At 39.7% G+C, this 19,234-nt stretch overlaps 2 protein-coding genes across 13 annotated transcripts in view; one reads left to right on the top strand and one right to left on the bottom strand.

The window, feature by feature from the left end:
* The window catches only part of TARS3 (threonyl-tRNA synthetase 3), a 64,448-nt gene extending 53,028 nt beyond the window's left edge, over positions 1 to 11,420 (bottom strand). The window contains exons 1-4 of one of the 4 annotated variants that reach the window (XM_075431511.1): positions 11,360 to 11,420; positions 10,063 to 10,100; positions 8,581 to 8,704; positions 7,931 to 7,979 (exon numbers count right to left, since the gene is read on the bottom strand). The gene's annotated coding sequence lies outside the window, so the exon portion shown is untranslated. Of the gene's footprint in view, positions 1 to 7,930; positions 7,980 to 8,580; positions 8,705 to 10,062; positions 10,176 to 11,359 lie in introns of those variants that run through there. The other 3 variants (XM_075431510.1, XM_075431509.1, XM_075431512.1) reach the window with 3 other exon arrangements.
* Positions 1 to 19,234, top strand: part of TJP1 (tight junction protein 1) — a 216,182-nt gene that overhangs the window by 27,748 nt on the left and 169,200 nt on the right. For 5 of the 9 annotated variants that reach the window (XM_075431505.1, XM_075431498.1, XM_075431499.1 and 2 more), the window contains exon 1: positions 11,270 to 11,436. The exons of 1 other annotated variant lie outside the window; for it this stretch is intronic. In XM_075431505.1, coding sequence (XP_075287620.1) covers positions 11,270 to 11,436 — 167 coding nt within the window. Of the gene's footprint in view, positions 1 to 10,781; positions 10,842 to 11,269; positions 11,437 to 19,234 lie in introns of those variants that run through there. 3 more of the 9 variants (XM_075431506.1, XM_075431502.1, XM_075431500.1) reach the window with 2 other exon arrangements.

Here is a 19,234-nt window from a genome sequence, read left to right as displayed (position 1 = left end):
TTCTGTTCTGCTCACAGTGTAGATACTACAGTAATAGCATTTCATAAATGCCCAAGACTGATGGTATTTGTGTTCTTTGCATAATAAGATAACCAGAAACGTACCTATTTGAAAAGAGTGAATCCAATACAGTGTGACCCACCTTAATCTTTGGCTTCAGGTTCACAGGAAACCTTCCCTCTAAACAACTGCAGAGCTTGTGATTTATTGCTGCTGTCACAATGATGTGCACAGATCATCAGACTGAATATGTTTTGCAGTGACTGCTTGCAAGTGTTGGTATTTTTGCTTTGTTCCTACAAGCACTATGTCTGCTGTCTTCTACAGAGATCGGTGCATTTTCTTTTAGTGTCAGTGTACTCTGGTACACATTCAAACTGTCAGCGCTGCAAAAGAATATCTCCAGCCACTGTGATGTCATTCACAATAAGTGGAACATCATCATTTTGGGCTACGTGAGCAGATATGGAGCTTGATTTCATTATTTCTATTTGAATATTCACTGCTAGTTATTTCTTCTGATGTCTGGTCACTGCTTTACTCATTCTATTTATTTGTCACTAAGGCCCAGGCAAAGTTTTGGAGGAGGAATATCACACTAGTTTTGTGTGATAAATCAGCTGATTTTCTTCAGAGAAATGCACCAAGCTTCTGTAGCATTTGTATCTTTCACTTGGGGGTGAGACCAATGAATATGTGCTCTAGCTGCTTGGACAGTTGACTTGAAAATAAGTGCAGTGGGTTTGAGAGAGCCCTTGCTCATTATCCAGTAAGCAATGGTCTTTTTTAAGCGTTCTGGTTTTCAAATCTCAGTAGTGGTGCAGATGGTTTTGGGGAAGAGTTTGCAATACTGCAGTAAAATGAACAGATTTGCAGAGATGTTTAAGGTGCCAGGAGAGATCTATTTATGGCTCTTTTAGTTAATCTTCAAAATTTGTCCTTTGTACATTATTGAGGAATTTTCACAGCATCAAAAGGTAGGGTACTTTAACTAAAACTAAAATAATAAAAACCAGAGCTTTGCTTTCATTTTTGTTGCATCCTCTTTTGCGGCTCCAAAGATTGGAGAGCCAACGAAGAACTCCCCAAAATACTGAGTGCTGAGTAAGAACCGGACACTTTCATAACTGCTAGGGTGCTCTTTACATGCAGATGGTAGGTAAATTGCTTGGTTGTCAAGAGAGCAAGTGAGCTCTCAAACCTGCTAGTGGGTAATGAGAACAAAAGGTTGTATGTTACACTGAGAAGAGTAACTACACTGTAACTGTTACTGTGGTGTGTGCCGGCATGGTAGCGGTGCAGCTCACACCATGACAGATCTCAGGACAGATACTATCACGGTCAGCTCCAGGAAAACACTCACTAGAAATACTGCTTCCAACATTCACCAAAATGCATGGACTGACCTATGCTACCAGACCCTTGCATGGTATAAAATGATGGCTTCAGTGTGGCCTTGTTATTTTATGCCTGCTGAGTACACCTGACTCTAACAGAGTCATGATTCTTCTTTGGATGCTCCAAGCAAAAATGTTAAATAATAAGAGGCAAACAAAGGGCAAGGACAGACACTGTATTTAAATATAACTTCATTTTGTATCTTTTGCTGATTCTTTTTTTGAACACATTAGGAAGTAGAAATATTTCAGTATTAGAGAGTATTAATGCAATGATCAATTTCGAGTTAGACGAATAAAATCTTGTATAACAGTATTGTACAGATTTCTGTTATTTTAATGTCTATAAACAACCAAGAGAAGTTGAAATGATCAGAAAAATGTTATATAAGCTGCTGTAACAGCAAAAGATGATTTAAGTCTATTTACCTTACCAGACAAAATCTTAGTAGTGCATTACGTACTTTACCTTACTCTTTTGCTTAAAACCAACCAACCAACTAAAACACCCCAGTCCCCAAACCCAAACCTTTGTGCTCTGTGTTAAGTGAAGAATAGCAATTTGTTTAATTCTCCTCTTTTTCCCTTTTGCTATTCATGTGTTTTCTCCACAATATAAGGCCTTATGCAATTTGATAGTGTAACATCAGGAATGCCATAAAGGCAGTTTTATTTTTATACTGGGGCAATAAAGAAAAAAATTGGTCTACTCACAGCAAATTTGGAGCCAGATCATCTATGCCAAAAGTAGCAATAACTGCAGTGTATCAGAGAAGCTAGAACTGATGGTGTCTTCTCTGAAGCAGAGGACAGGAAATTGCTTATTTGTTATAAAAATAGGATTTGTAGCAAGATCTTGATCTACATATGAATTTTTATGGTTTATAAATAACTTACTGGAATCTGGAAAAGTCTTGACACCAGTTAGTAAAAGAAGATAGAGGATTGTAAATCCTCTATGTAGTCAATGAAGTAAAAATATACGTTTGATATTCAGAAATACCTGTATCTGTAATGAACAGATGGTCTTGAAGGAAATTAAAGAGAAAAAATGTTTCATATGGTTAATTTCCAAATTCCTGAATGTGATCCAGTTGTTGATTATTTTAATATTAAATTTTTTATCACAGTTTTACTAAAAATATTTTATATTCATTTTGACAAATATTTTCAAAGTTGAACAAGAATTTGGGATATCCAGTCAGACATATAATATATTGTCTGAAGTTAGGCTCTCAAAAATTGAACCATTTTTTAAACTTTGGCTCAAGACTTCTGTTAAGCTGATTTTTATATTTCATATATATATATTTTTTATATATATCCCCCCCGTCATGCACACTCTTAATGGGAGGGCTTTATCTCCCTGGAATGTTACAAATGCTACCTCTGCTGTTTTCTCGAAATTAAAAATTCAGTGACTAGAAGACTTTATCTTGCAGACTCTTAATAGCATGAATAGCTTTTGCTCTCGAAAATAGTCACACTGGATTTTTGAAAATTTTGTAGATGCAAACCGTAACCCACTACCATATTTTGAATCTAACCACTGTCTCCCATAGGACAGGATACCATGTCACTAGGATATGGCATGAGCTAATTACTGATGAATGCAAAAGCAACATTGTAGGAACCAATCCTTCAACCTGTTGTGTTCAAGCTGATTCTTCCACCAGGTGTAGTCCCAGATACTCACAAAAATAGTCCCCTGAAGCATCAAAACTTTTGTTATTAAGTTTAGCTATCATTTTTGGTTAGTTTTTCATTTTTTAATACCTACCTGCCAGGCTTACTGTGTGTATCTTAAGTTTTACGATCTATCAGGATGTTACAAGGGGCAGGTATATAATACCAGTATAATCACTTGGAAAACAAATCTGTAATATGCACCAAAATTTCAGGTAGTTTTCCCTACACTGGAATTACAGGAACATTTGGTATATATTAATAAATATTGAGCACTTATAGGCTTAAAACTATAAATTCAAATTTGATTCCTTCATCCACGTTGTAAAAGTATTGTTCATCACTATTTTATTATTTATAATCTTTGGTTTCATTTTATCTTTTATTCAGACAGGGCAATGAAATGAGTAGCTTGTAGTCCTTTAGGTTTTTCTGCTTGTATTTAGTTTCACTTCTCTCTGTCCCAGACAAGAGTAATACTTGACAAAAATCCCAAACTGAACAAAATCAAGCTTAGTGTGATTTTTAAAAAATTCAATAATTACCATAAACAATATCCCTGTAATGAGCTCCACTAACATTTTTGTGTTGTTTTCATAGTAGATTACTGTATACTTGCCTCAAATTATAGTAAATCCTATTACATTAATTTTCATTGCACTGGTAATCTGGTTAAAATAGTATAGCATTAACAGTCATATACATTGTAATGAGAACAGCTTTCTTCCTGAAAGTGAAAAATGGTTTTCATATTTGTAGTAAGTGTGCAAATATACAATCAGTCATATAAAACACACTTCAGCCAGGATTTTGACCAATTTCAATACATTCATGAAACATCCAGCTAGCCTTCAGGCTTTACATCTCATGGATGCGGAAACATTCCTATCAGGATTTAATCAAAGATATTAATGAAGCAAAATAAGGTTCTGAATTACTACTAATTTATAAAATGAGGCATGCATATAATTTTTGGCAGGAGAAGCTCCTGAAATTTTACAGTCTCTCATTTTGATCTGTTTATCTTGACGTGTACAACTATGATGGACAGAACGCACTATTCAGCTAAAAAAAAAGTAAAGGAAACGTAAGGAAGTATTCTTTCTAGACAATTAAGTACAGTCTTATGAATTGGTCCTCATTCTCAATTTTTCACGGTGGTTTGATAACATGTCTACCATGACAGTTCAGATATATATGTACTTTTTTCTCAGCCTCCAATATTCTAATTTTTTTTTTCCAGAATTCCTCACCTTTGCTTCAGAGAACCATCATTATCCCCTGCTTTTCACAATCTTCCCTTCTCTTTTAAATATTATGTGCTTGGAGGCTTCCCCATCAGGCATAACATCTAAAAAAGAATGCTATTAGCGACTCTACATCCCAGAATGATAGCAAGGTCTGGTCACACCTCACCTCGGAGTTACATACCCTCACAGTTCTAACAATACGCAGTGAGTGAGACTAATTAAATAGATCTTTGTGTACTGAGATTGTGATGTGTTGCTGATGGCAATCTATTTCTTAGAATCTTTTCTGGGAAGTGATGTTACTTACGCTTCTTCTTCTATTGCATCTCACATTGAAACTGTATGCTTGGTGATTTCTTCCCTCCAGTAGTTTTCTACATGAATAAGCCATATCAGAGAGCACTAATGGAATTCATGCATATGCTTATTTTTTCTACATTAAGCTTATTTTATCCTGTGAGAGGGTCATGCTTGTCAGGCATAATGTGATATTGGATAATTTTGACTTAAGGTGTTTTTTTCTTTTTTTTAAGAGTAAAATCAGAATTACAAGTTTGCAATAAAGGGATAAATGTAAAAGTACTGGATAGTGGCAGTACAGGTCCACATTGTTCTAGCCTGAATTCTTCACTTTAATAGCATTCTTATTTTTGCAGTAACCTAAAATTTGACAGTAATAGTATAAAGCAGTTCCACAACAGACCTGGTACAACAGCACTAACACTATTTGTACAAGAAGCCATTACTAAGTAGCCCTGACCATAGTGAAACAGAGATACTTGCTTGCTTGCAAGTTTCTTGTAAATAAATAAATATTTCAATTGCTTAATCTTGCAAACCCTTTCTTTGTGATAATCCATAGTCAAATAAAAGTCATTTATTCTGTAAAGGTATTTTTCTTCTCCGGAGAAAACATGGTGAACATTCTTTCCTTCCAAAGCAAAATTATTTACCTCTTTTTATTTTGGCAGCTCAAAGGATAAACTGTTTCAGAAAATGCAAGTTAGTGCTAATGACTGTTCAGTTTATTACCACATCCAGTAAACCCATACTTTTCTGCCACCAGTCAAGCTAGCTTGTCATGAAGACACTTCAAAGAAATGTGAAAAATTCCCCTTGTAGATGGTCAATTATGCAGTAAAGTGTGATAGGAAAACTCCTCTGAGTGTTTTTATTTGTTTTTTTGTGGTGCTACCGTATGTATCTTTATAGATCTTTATATAACATGGAGTTTATGGAAGAAACAGAAATAGACCAGAAAAAGGCTTTGCATTATAGACAATAAACATATTAATGTGGGTATAGAAAAGCCCTAGTAGATTGCAAAAAGTCACAGAATTATGTATTGTAAACGCATAGATAGGAAGCACATGAATACACACACATTTGTTGCTACTTTTGAGGTGGGAGACAATAAACCCTGGAGTCACTGCATCTGACATACTTGTAGATTCTAAGGATCTCTTTTGCCTCTGACAGCTATGATCCCTTTCTTTTTCTTTCTGGAAAGAAAATCAGAGATGTATGAAGTTTACACATGATAGACAGATTGAAATAGCAAGAAAGTCTGTTTCAGTAGCTTTCTTGCCTGAAGGATCTGCATTAATTCTCTTAGTTAACATAAATCTTTATTAATATTATGATTATAATTGACTGACTGTACAAATTAACAGAATAAAGTATTACTAAAAACTACTGCATCAAAAAAAGCCTCCTTTGTAAACAGAAAGATTTAGACTAAATTAGAGATGGAGATCAGTCATCTAATGTCATGTTCTAATGTCAGTGTTGTATTGTATCATTCTCCAGAATGTTGTCACTTTACCAACTGAACTATGGAATAAAAAGTTCCCAAATCACATTAAATACCACAGAAGCATAGAATATGACATGTGTATCAAGATGTTTTTATCAATCATTGGACAAAAAGTCAGCAAGGGGAGCAGGTATATCCTAGAAATAAACAAAATGTAAATTCTTCTGCATACACAGTAGCACAGCTGAGAACTATATGGAATGAGCAATCTAATGTTATGAAAAGTCTCTGTTCTATGTAGAGTAAAGCTAAAACTAAGATCTTTCTAAAATGCAAATAAAATATGCTATTTAATATGCCATAAAACCAGCAACAAGATTCTTTAATGTTTGCTTTAGTTCTAATAAAATTTTGACAACCTAAAAATGAATGCAATCGAAGGCTTACAATGTGTCATTAAGGCCTAATCTACCCTCAAAAGTTGCTGATGTGGCCATTACAGTACTAATAAAGAGGCCATTTATTCTGGTAAGATTATTTTTTTCTTTTTCCCAGACAGCATAGCTTATACAGGTTTGCTGAACAAAATAAGCTACATCAGCAAAAAGAGTATTTTTGCTGGTTCACCAGCACAGCTATGCCAGTTAGAGGTGTGGTTTCTTTTTCCACACATTATTGCAGAAAACCTACATTATCTGAAGTAACTTAAGCATAACTAAGACTTTTAAAAGTGCATTTCTGCAACTTGTCCAAAGAGTCTTTTGAGTGAGCCCTAGATTTCTCCTCCTCCTGTAAGCTCAGTCAAGACCAAGTGACGCAGCTGAGAGTTCGAAAAGTATGGCACCTGGTGACAACTGGCACTACAGGGATGCGTGATGGGCTAATGATAAAGGAAAACAAGATAAGGTTCCGCAATCCCTGTTCTAGTGACAGGCTTATTGAAATAAAATCTAAAATCAGCAGGAGTAGAAAATGCTGTAAAATCTTGCTTTGCACCACCTGGAATCTCATATATATTCCAACAATACTAAAACTGAAGAAATGAGAGGTATAACTCAGGATGAAAATAGCTTTAACCTGAATTACACTCCCTTATTCTTAGCTGCTGATGGGAGCTCTCGGTGTACCATTGCCTCAGTGGCACCCCCTAAATTGCAGCCAGTTAGTCTCCCACTGCTGACAACAGCCTAAAACCACCATGGCATAGGCCAAGATTAGATCACACACACTGGCATTAAACTCCATCTTCTTAGGGTCCGTGGGTCTACTAGATACATCACTGTCCTAGTATAAACACACTATCATGAGTGGAGTTTGTGCCAACCACGCGTCCACTCAAGTGCAGCAGTCATATGAAATATTGTAACTTGTAACTGTTTGAAACAGCAGTCTGTTCTTTTGAGCCAAGAAGTGCATCGCAAGGTCATTGTAGGGACAGGCTTCAGAAGAGGCAGGGGCACCAGGGACTGTAATCAATAGATAGATTATAGAGTTTGTTCTGAGGTAAACTCTGCAGTTAAGTTACCTATGCAAATAAAATTAAGAAATTAGTATGGTTCTGCTTGGTTTTGTGCTGAAAAAAAACTATGAAACAACTGAAGTAATCTAACAGGAATTAAATTGTTTTTAACATGCACGCTAGGTTCAAAAAAAAAGTAAGCAGCTTTCAGCTTTCTATAGTGAAGGAGAGTGTATCTTGTCAGACATAATGAGTTTGCATTGAGAACAGCAAATATGATCAGACTGCCTCTCTTGCAGGGATACCTACCATACAAATTTTGGACTTAGCTAATGGGTCCACACAGGCCTCAGAGCTAACAGCGGGATGTCCAAATGCTTACCCTAATCTGGGAGCTGCTGATTGACTCCTGTTAAAAATAGGCTGTTCATCTGAAAGGCAAGAAAGACGGGATCTTTTTACTCTTTCAGCTATATAAAACATAGCTGCTTGAGTAAGATGTTCTGAAAGGCACTATATAATGGAGCAGCACTAAGAAGGAACAAGTATGAGAGAAACAGAAATAATGCCAATTAAAATTAGAGGATAACATTTCTTCATTAATATCAGGTTTTTGTCTCTGTAATGCACATCAAGGGGTATGGAAGATGATATAAAAAATGTACAAAACAAGTTAATTTTTTAGTACCAGATTGATAGAATATAATCATTGAAAACTATAGAGCTAAATATAAGCTCTCTATAGAGCTATAATTATTTTGCAAATTTAAATAGATTTAAAAATTCCTGTGAAATTTAGAATAGGAATCACATTACAGACTATTAAAGAAGTTGAATAAAGATTTGAATATACAGCCAGGCTCCATCATAAATCTTTATGCAAGGTCTTGTTGGCGCATTTCTTAACTCTTTTGTACATCGACACTTAAAATAAATTTATGTCCCAACCTGCTACTGTAAAAATGAAAAGCAATGTTTGGGGACTCCCTAATAAAGAGTTGTTCTACAAGGTAAAGAACTCTAAAAGCTTACCTGCTTCTTCCAGGCTTATCAGCTTTCAAATGAACTTTTTTTCCCTTGTATCCTTAGATTGTCTGATTGATGAAATTTCTACCACCGCAACCAGATTCAGACTAGATTTTTCTTTCAAGAATTTCTATGAGAGATAAAATAACATGTATTTTTCTAAACAGGTGTAACATTTGAACTGAAATGTGACATTCAAACTAATACAGTCTCATCATTCTCTGTCAGCATTTCCTACCATTTCAAGGTGTAAATGATCTTAATAGGATTGCACAAGTGTAAATGACTATTTCCACTACAAAGTAGCTAGAATTCTACTAACCATGGTGCAAATAAAATCCAGCCCACGCTTACTCTCTTGTAACTTGTGTGAGCAACAAGTGTTTTTTTCAGCTAATGACGACTAGACACACAGAAGGAGGAAGAAATGTGTTGGTTCTACAGTTTTTTTTTCTAAGGCAAAATGAGATCTCTATGGGTTTTCAAACTGATTTGATGTTCTGTCTATAGAAGATAGAGACTTTCCAGTTAGTATACTACTAGCATGGTTTAAGTACAAAAATTAATACCTCCTCTTTAACCTTCCTAATCATTTCAAGTTAACAATCCCTCATTGCTTTTAATGCTTGATCTCTCCAATGACAAAGAACCTATTAACCATATCTTGAGAGCTCTACATGTGCAGGCTCATATTGGGCATCGAGTTGACATTTAATTTTTTAAATCATTTGTGATGCAGAACTTCAGGACATTTGTATACCTCAGATTTCTTGGCTGAAAACACGAAGCCATCCATCTCATTAACTGCAGTAATATAACTACTATGTTTCTCATTAAAATCTGCTGTGCTTGTAAGTAATACATTTACTTTCTCTGCTTCCTGTGCAACAAACAGGCCTAGGTGGAATGTAGCCTACTACAGTCATGAGGTCTATATTGCACACAAAAAAAGAAGAGAAACAATCACTGAAATGCTCGTCTCCAAGCCATAAAGCGACAATGCTTTTCACAGTATTTTTTCTGGCTGATGGTGCCACCCTAGGACCTCAACTCTGGGTATTACAGTTCATGCTATTTACCTTACAGCACCTTAACGAAGATTCGTCACTTCAGTGTGGATTTATTCATGCCTGCATTCTGCAAAGTATCTGCAAACTTAAACAGGCTATCTCTACCCAAAGTATTTCCCACCGCTACTGATCAACGTGTCAGCTGTGTGCTGCCCTTCGCTTCAGGCATGTTTGCGCTGAAGAGGGCCTCTGATCATACTGTCCCATGTTTTAGGAATAATTCCAAAAGCACGTGCCAAATGCCACCGTCTTCCGCCGCTCTCCGTGCGGAGCCTGAGGAAGAAGACTGGAATTGTAACGGTAGCTGCACCACGCCTGAGGCCCCTACGCGGTGATCTGCTCGGTTATCCTTGCTAAAGCACCCGGCAGGTGGGCGCCCCTCTAAACACGCGTCATACGTGTAGTTTGACTTACTCACCACCTGATTTCCAAACGCACTCGAGTCGCTTTCCTCACCTGGAAACAAAAAGGGGGTAGGAGGGGGGCCGCCGCCTTCCCTCCCCGTCACGGCCTCACGAGCCCTGCGGGGCGGCTCCCGCGCTCGGGGCGGAGCAGGGGCAGTGCCACCCGCCGCACGCGCCGTCGTGCCCGAGGGAGGCTGGCGGGAGGCGCTGCTCGCGCTGCAGCGCCTCCCCGTCACTTTCACCTTCCTCCTCGAGCCCCCCCCGCCCCCCTCTCCTCAGCCCCCCGCGTGCCCGCAGTCCCGCTCTGCGGCCGACCCTGCCGCCCGCCTTCGCCCTCGGCTCCGCCGCGCGGCCGCCCGGCAGGTGGGGAGGCGTTTGCCTCCGCGGCTCGGTTCCCGCTAACGCACAACCGACATTGTTCTCCGCGGGGGGAGATGGTTACAATAACACGGGGCTACTGTAGGCGCTAACGCGCTCAGAGGCGAGGCCAGCGAGGCGGCGGGGAGCGGGCATCGCTGCGCGGCAGCCGGGCTGCGGCATGGCGCCCCTCTGATGGCGGGAGGGCAGAGCAGCAGCTGCGCCACATGGGCGGGGGCGGGATACCCCAGGTAACGGGGCAGCGGAGCGGGGCGGGAGCGCCCCGGGAGAGGGCAGAGATGGCCGGGAAGTCCCGCTTGCCCGGGGGGGACGGGGAGGAGCGGCCCGGCCCGTGGGGCGAGGGGGCAGAGGGGGAGGCCCAGGCCCCACCGAGGGCCTAGCGAGGGGAGGAGGCGGCCGCCGGGAGACAGCCCAGGTGAGGAGGAGGCGGCCTGGCCAGGGGCAGGTGCAGGGGGCGCGGAGGCGGGGGAGCCCCGCAACAAGGTGGAGGCGCGGCGGCGAGTCGGGGGGAAGGGCGCGAGGTGCGGGGGGCCGAGAGGAAGGGAGTGCGGCAGCGGGAGGCGGCGGAGAGCAGCGTGGGCCCGGGGGAGGGCAGAGCGCGGCGGGAGGCGGAGGAGAGCGTCAGCTGGAGCGGGGATAGCGGCAGCGCGGCGGGAGGCGGAGGAGGAGAGCGTCAGCTGGGGGCAGAGATAGAGGGAGTGCGGCAGGAGGAGGAGGAGAGCGTGAGCCGGGGGGGCAGAGAGAGAGGGAGCGCGGCAGGAGGAGGAGGAGGAGGAGGAGGAGGAGGGGAAGAAGCGCGACGCAGGGACGGCAGATGCCTGGAAATAAAAATTTGATGATTGCATGCAGCGGCTGGAGAGACTCTGTCGGTGGCGGCGGCGGGGACGAGGCAGGGACAGGGGGGGCGACGGCAAAATGAAGTATCAGAAATACCTGACTGTCTTGCAGATGGCCATCGGGGTGACCGCCTCCAACAGGGGCAGCCTGATGCCCCTGAAGAGGAAGCTGTGGTGAGTGGGCACGAGCGCGGCCGGCGGCACTGCGGGCCGGGCCGGGCCGGGCCGGGCCGGGCCGGGCGGGGGGCGCTGCGCCCGGCCGAGCGCGGGCCGCGGCGGGACGGGCCGGCGGGGGCTGCCCTCAGGCGTGAGGGGAGCCGGGCGAGAGCGGGCCTGCGGCTCCCGGCGGGCGTCTGCGGGGCACAAAGTCACCGGCGCATTCCCCGCCAGCCGTGTGGGGAACGCCGGGGGGCGGCGGCGGCGCGGTGCTGCCAGGGGAGCTGTCCGCGCCGCGCCCGCCCTCGGCCCGCGGAGGACACGCCGCTTTCCCCGGCTGCAAGCACGGTTCCCGCTCTTCGCGGCTGGCGGGTGCCGTCGTACGCTTTCGGGGAGCCCCGCTGCCGGTTCGAGCGCGGCAATGGCAGCTCCCAGCTCCGGCGGGGTCTGCCGCTGCCGTGGCCGCCCGAGCGCTGCCCCCGGCCGCGGCGCCTTCACCTCCCCGCCCCGGGCTGTGCAAGGAGTCGGGCGCTGGGTTTTCCAGCCCCTGCTGCTGCTGGCAGGTGTGCTTAAAAATGGGAAAAGGGAGGTACGAGTCTGCTAGGCTAGCGAGCGACAGAGGTAGTACTGCTCGTGTATGATCATTTTTATTTAAAGTCGGCTTTTCCCCTGAGTTATTTGCACTGTTTTTGTGCTTGCTGATTGTGTGCTGAACTGATTTTTCTGGATGAATCAACAATATGTTATGAAAAATATATTAAAGTATAGTGGTGTAATGTGGGTGACTAGGGCACCGACAAGCATATGGCCGTGCAATACACGGTCACTCATGGACTTGTAAGAGCCCAGCATTAGCTTGGTTGAAGTAGTGGGATGTGTATCATCATCAGGACAAATCATAAGGAGAAAATCTGTGAACTTGTGAAGTCAGATTTTCTGGGAGGAAAATACCAAGAACACATTTGTACAGTGAGAATTTCTTAGCTATAAAAGACCAAGAGTGATATTTAGGTGGTAATGGTCACAGGGTTTTCTTTCACTGTTCTTACATGTTTGTAGTGAAGGAGAGTGTCACAGAAGGCACGATAGGTCATTTTCTTTATAAATAGGTAGTTCACAACTAGAAATATATTCATGTCAGCAGTTATCACAAAAATTGAGCCTTACATGGATTGAAGAATGTCGGGTTTTCACGTTTTTCTTTTTTGTCCTCCCATTGTCAGCTAGCATAGATGGTGTCAAGGAAATACATCACTTGAAGAAACATAATGTGGAACTAGTAAGCTTTCTGTCATTAATTCCAAATCTTGCTATTCCTTGCAATTCCTTGCAGATAAGAACACAATTTGGCAAATCTATTTATCCTAACTCTAATGTACAAAATCAAATGTCTTAGACAAAATATGTTGTTGTACAGATAAGTTTTATTTCATTTAATCGAAGGTTTTTATAGTGTATTCAGTGGTGTGATTCTGGTTATGTAAGTTACATAAACTGTACCGTACCTGTTTTATTCTCCCCAGATGCCACTCCTGTCTGTGTACAGCAGTGTATGTATTGGTGTGTTGCTTCTTTTAAAAAGTTTAATTATTGATAATATAACAATTGTTCTGTTTCGTATTTCCTTTGTGTCCTTGGAGATGTTTTCTTTGCTGGCCTGTTACAGTGAAGCTATCTATATTTGCATACTTTAAAAGTAAGTCTGAAAGGACGTGATTTGACTCCTACTTCAGCTGGAGTTAGATCAGCTCTGTATTGCCCGGTTTCATGGTGAGATTCTGTGCTTTTTGAGATACAGCAAAATAGTACAGTGGATCCCCACTAATACATACTGTAACCATTGCATTTCATAACAATTGTAACGACATCATGTTGCTGCAATACAATGCTGTGTGAAGATGTAGTTGACTAAGATTGTTAAGGAAAAGTATTTTTTTTTTAAATTTTAGAGAGATGCATGAATTACTTGAGCATTTGAAAGCATGTCTCTGGGATATTCTTATGAATAGGTGACATGCTATTATGTATTCACATTTCCTTTGAGAACTTTAATAGCATTAGGCAATATCTGTGTGGATAGATTTTATGCTCATGGATGAAATACTATTTTCTGATGCATTTAGAGAAATGCTTAAGGATACTTTGTCATGTTAATTTTTTCTTATCTGTGCATAGTCTGTGTAAATAATGCATTAAGAAAATCCAGATATTAGAGAGAAGAGTATGTTGTTGTTAAAATCAGTGCAATATTAGTGTATATTTCCAACACGTAAAACAAAAGTGTATTCCAGTACTGTATTACTGGAAATCTCAAAAATACCTAAAGAAAATGTATAAATGAAGTCAGTCCATCATCAGAGGATGCTTTTTAACCTCTTTTTATTTACTTATTTTTAAAAACTTACACCATTTTGTTTAACCGATCAGATTCATAAATTCTTTGATGTGTGAATATATATTGTAAGTGGAAGCAAAGACATAATTTAACAAAAAAGGGTTAAAATACTCATCTTTTTGTTGGTGGAGATAATCCACCTGAATCCTACTGAAAGAAAATGAAAAAGGTAACAGCAATGTTTTATTTCTTTATGGAGCATCTGTCACTCCGATTTTCTCCTGCTCGCCCCCCAAAATCTAGGTCCTACTCTGTGATGCGTGAAAGCAGAGCTAGAAATGAAAACAAAGAAGCTGGACACCAATGTTTCATGATGGGTTAAGAATTAATTGGTATAAACTAGTGGGAATGAAACAGACAACTGAACAAATAGGAGGAAGCTATGCCACAGGCTTGCAGTGGGAAGTCGTGGAGCCAGATGCTTACTTGTGTTTAATGTGGAGCTTGATCATTTTATGATGAGATTTACTTGGGGCAGTAGTTTTGGACTCAGTGATGGAGGAAGTTGCTGGAGTCCTGAACTGCTGATTCAGACCCTTTCCCATGTTTGTGTGGCATTGTAATCTAATGTGTAGGAACCTAGATGAGATGAGTAGGATGTTTTTAATCATCTTGCTGGGAGGACAGTATTTGGATGCAAAACGCACCACCATAATGCTGCTAGTACAGGTAGAGTGCAGCGGGGAGTAACATTTGCTAAGGTGCTCAAGAAAAGCGAACTAGTGACCTGGGAACACTTTAAAACAGTGAATTGACGTAAATGTTTACTGAAATCCCAATATGTGCAACCTGAGTGCTTTTACAATAGGGAAATGCTAAATCATATAGTAAAGGTGAACTACACAAGTAGACCATAATTTCTCGTCACACTGAATATTAAGTTTCTCTGCTGCAAGGAGAAGGAGCAGGCAAACCCAAAACCAAACAAACAAAAGGAACAGGATATTCTAGCAACTCTCATAGTTCTTCTCACTGATATTCCCTTCTGTTTCTTACAGCATTTGTCTCTACTTTGAAAGGCTTCTTCTGCTTTGGCTTGCTCCCCTTGGTGCAAGGGAGTGCAGAGTCATGAAGTAAGACAAAAAGCTTGGTTAGTAATAAGCTTTCATTGTGAAGAATGTTATGGAAATGGCTGAGGCTATTCCATATTTACATTTCCTGTATCTTTTAAGAACAGTTGGTAGTTGAGGCAATCTAGGTTATGGAAAAGAATGCAGATGCAACGTGCTACAGAATATGAATTTTGACAGGATCCAATTCCCCTGTTTGGTGCTATTAAAAGAATGCATGATATAGAAGCCTTGGATGTTAAATGATAGCTGCTTATTGTGAGATATTGCACAGGCACATTTATTTTCAAGCATAGGAGTAAACTTGCTTGAAGTCAATGAGGGGTAACCAGCATGTCTGGAATTAAGCACCAATTTAAAAGCTTTGTTGACTCAGAGTCTTTGTATTCAGGCTGGGGCTTGGATTTAGAAGTCCAGGCTTATAGTGAAGAATGCCTGTTTTATCATTAGGACCATCCCTAGGGAGAAAAGTGCCATTGTTTGTTTATGTTCTAAGTAGAGTAATTTTAGAATAAGCAAATAATGGAGAATGTCACTTTAGTATAGGGGAAAGAAAGCGTTGAAGATTGAACCTCTTGGGTGTCTCTACTGAACTATGTGGAAAAATACAGATCACCAGAATGGATGTTTTCCATTTTTGATTACTGGTTCCTGTTAATATTTGCTTGAAATGGGGATAACAATTTCAGTTTAGCACACTGTAAGGATTTGTTCATGTTGCAAATATTAATTAATACCTTTTTTTCTGATGAGGGAAGAATACTGTGCTTAGAGCTGAAGATACTTGCAGAGGTGCACAGTAATTTAGCATAGCAGCTGACTGCTCAGTGTTACTAGTCATTGTTTCATATTTGCCTTTTTTTTTTTTTCCAAACAAATATTAATACTGAGCAACTAGAATTGTTAGGTCTGTGTTCCAGTCTGATCAGTGGGAGTAAGGTTCAACCCTTGTGTTTGAACCAGAAGGCAATACTGATCGCATTCAGCCGAGTCCGGCTGATGTCCTCACTTTCTGTAGTATTGAGGAAGCCTGTTTTCTGGTGGGAGAACATATAATTACGGAAATATTATACATCTGTCAAATTAGATCTGTTTAACTACTAGAGGTAGAAGTTTTCAAGAAGTTTGACTTACATGTTGTGAAACCATTTGTAATAATAATTAGCTACAAGTACTTAAGTGCCTTTTTTATAACATAGGCAGAAAACTTGCAGTGTATGAAAGGTGTAATAATTATGTCACCATTAGAAGTCTTGTTGAGGCTATATGGTTGTGAAAAACTTGTCCTCTCTGCATTAACTCTAGCATTAATACTACACTTGGAAAACATACAGAAAATGTGTCATTTCAAGGCTTGTTTTTTAAATATTCTCATGTTGTCTTTTATAAAGTTGCTCAGCACTGTAATCACTAAACAAGAGGAGAATCTTTTAAGTTCTTAAGAGATGTTTAAGCTAACTGGTCTGTCTAGAAAATAATATGACATTAGTCATTTCAGACAAAATTTAACTACAAAAAACGTGTTAGATAATATTGAAGGTTGTTATGAATAGTAATTATGTGCAGGTTGAATATAAATACAGTTTTTATGAATACAAAACCTGTCATGCTACATACATTCCATCTAGTTATGCTATGATGTGTATTAAGTCGTTAGCCCTTGATGTGATGCTGCACCTTGAAGTCACTGTTGCATGGTATTTTGTTAGGCTAGTATGTTTGTCAGTGGCATACAGATACTGAAAGTTTAAGATTTTTGCTTATTTTACAAACTGGAGAAATAATTTAGAGTCACAGCTTTGTAATGTAATATATGATCAGGAACCAGTCAAGGTCAAAGAAACTGTTTCAAGGATTGTGGATAATAAACAAGGGCCTTGGGCTCCAGGTGGAATTTACAAAATGGTTCAATTTTACCTGACTAAAATTTCCTTAAGTTAATGAATTGGCATGCTTTAATTTAGGATTCCCGTGATGAGCTCCATTAGAAAGGTGTTATGTTTCCAGAATATTAAACACATTCTTTGAACAGAAACAGCAGATTTCAAACAAGGCATCCGGAATTGTTCACTCCTGTCAAAGATCTTAATGCTATATTCTACATTTAAAGCTCTAGACTGCCTTGAGCATTCTTAGGCTTTGATTCAAGAGTACTTGCCTTGAAGTAACTGATGAGCTGCAGACATCTTTTAAAAGGGCTCATGCAGATCTTTCTGCTTTAACCTGTGATAATTCCTCTATGCCCCTGATGCATGTACTACAGCCAGTGACTTAGCCACTTATTTATTTTCTGTTAATTAAGCAAGACAAAGAAAAGATTAAAGGAGATAATTAGATGTAGTAAATTTCATGAATAATTAATTTTTAAAACTTAACATTCAGATGCCAGAACTGTAGAATATTGCATTATAGCTTCAGTATTCATTTAAAAAGAATATACTGTTTCTCTGATTACAATGAACACACTGAGAACACAAAGCAAGATTCAAAAGTGAGAAGGATTTTAAAAAGCTGTTTTTCAGATTTTTGAATAATTTATTGTCAAGTCAAACACTTTGGGCCTTGTCTCATGAATTTAGACTCACTGAAGCTGACACTCATGTTTATCTTCCAACTTTATAGTAGTATCTTATGAGTTGTATTCCTTGTCGAAATTTCTAGTACTTGAAAGAGTACCTGTTGCAGTACTGTATGAGTATTACTGGAAATGGATTCTTGAGAATGTCATTGCTGCATCCAGCATTCTGAGAACTCGGGGTGAAATAGATCCAAGTCTGTCTCATGTCTGTTATTTCTTCTCTTTGCTGAAACTGTAGGAGTGGCAGAGGCACTGGAGAAGTGGACATTTAATTTCTTTGCACTTATCCCAAAGTTACCTCATCAACCATAGAGTCAAAACCCCATGATTCTGTAAATATGGGTATCTTGCCTCATATCCTTCCTTTGGTGCACAGTACAGTGGAAAGCTTCCAGATTCCCAGTCATGATATTGGTTGTGTTTTTCTTTGGTTGACTAAATAATACTTTATTTTCTTATAAAGACACCTAGAAATTAATGATTTTATAAAGGATCTAAGGGAATCTTTCGATTGTGATAGTTCTTCCTGGAAAATTACATTTTGAAAGTTAAATGAGATTTTAAAATGATTTTTTGTAATTTCAGAAGCTAACAAGTAATAGCTGTAACTTGTTCTCCAGCAGCATGAAATGATAGATGAATTCCTGAGGCAGCAAGTTAATTTTTTCAAGTGGCTTTAAAGAGTGGAGCTCCCAAGTGGGAGGGCCTTCAAAACATATAATTAGTATAGTTCTTTGTTAAAACTACACACCTTTGTTAAGCCTGTTGTTTTTACTTGTTTTTCTTTCACATAAGGTAAGGTTTTTTTAAAATTTTATTTTTTTATAAAGGCTTCTCAATATCAGAAAGCATTAAAAGACTTGAAGCTTAAAGAAATGCACAGTTATAGGTAGGGCCCTAGAATAAGGGGTTTGAAATATAGTTCAGAATTAAGAAAAGCCCAATGCTGCTTGCAGCTGTTTAAAAATTTTTAGATTCAATATGAAGAAGTCTTAACGTACCAAGCGTTTAATTTGCCAGAGGTGCACATGTGAAGATTTATTGACCCAAGTGATAAGTAATGAAATAGGCAGCCCGCAAAGATTTCCTGGAGAGAGAATAAATACAAACCTCAAACTGTACTGAAACAGTGCGTCTGTCTGTGGGCTCTAGTGTCTGCATTTGACATGGGCTCAGAATATATATGGTTACGTACATTTGGATTAACTTTATCAGATATGTTTGATGAGTTCGGTAAAAGAAGATATACCCATACAATAGAAATGTACTGTCACTGTAAGTGTCACTGTCTGCGGAACAAGAGTTGAGACTGAGCAATTGTCTGTCTTTGGAAGTTTGTCCTGGTAATTCTTTAAGACATTTTAGTGGGGAATCTGTAGCATTTTTGCAGTTTCTGTTCTGTGAACAAGTAAGTTACTGTAGTAGCCAGGCATGTTTCTCAGAACTTAATCTATATATAATTATACAAAAAAATCTGGTGCAGTTTCAACAGAAAGTTTATAATGTAATTTAGATGTCTGAATATTACAGTTATGTTTTGAGTTAGAAATAGTTATTTATCTTTGCAGCTAAAAATTGGCAGTAAATTAACCCAAGGTGGTAAAAAAAACATCTAAACCAAATTGGTGCATTATCAGGGGAGCTTACAGCAAGCTGTTTGTGTATGTGTGCATGTGTAAAAACCAAAAACCTCAGGCATCTGAGAACAAAGTATTGATTTGGTAATTGCAGTAATTCAACAAAAAGTGAAGGGCTTTAGCTTTATAAACTGAA

Source organism: Opisthocomus hoazin, chromosome 10 (genome assembly GCF_030867145.1).
Source record: "Opisthocomus hoazin isolate bOpiHoa1 chromosome 10, bOpiHoa1.hap1, whole genome shotgun sequence".
NCBI classification, from domain to species: domain Eukaryota; kingdom Metazoa; phylum Chordata; class Aves; order Opisthocomiformes; family Opisthocomidae; genus Opisthocomus; species Opisthocomus hoazin.
Note: the sequence above shows the minus strand (reverse complement) of the source record. Positions and strands in the feature narration are given on the sequence as shown.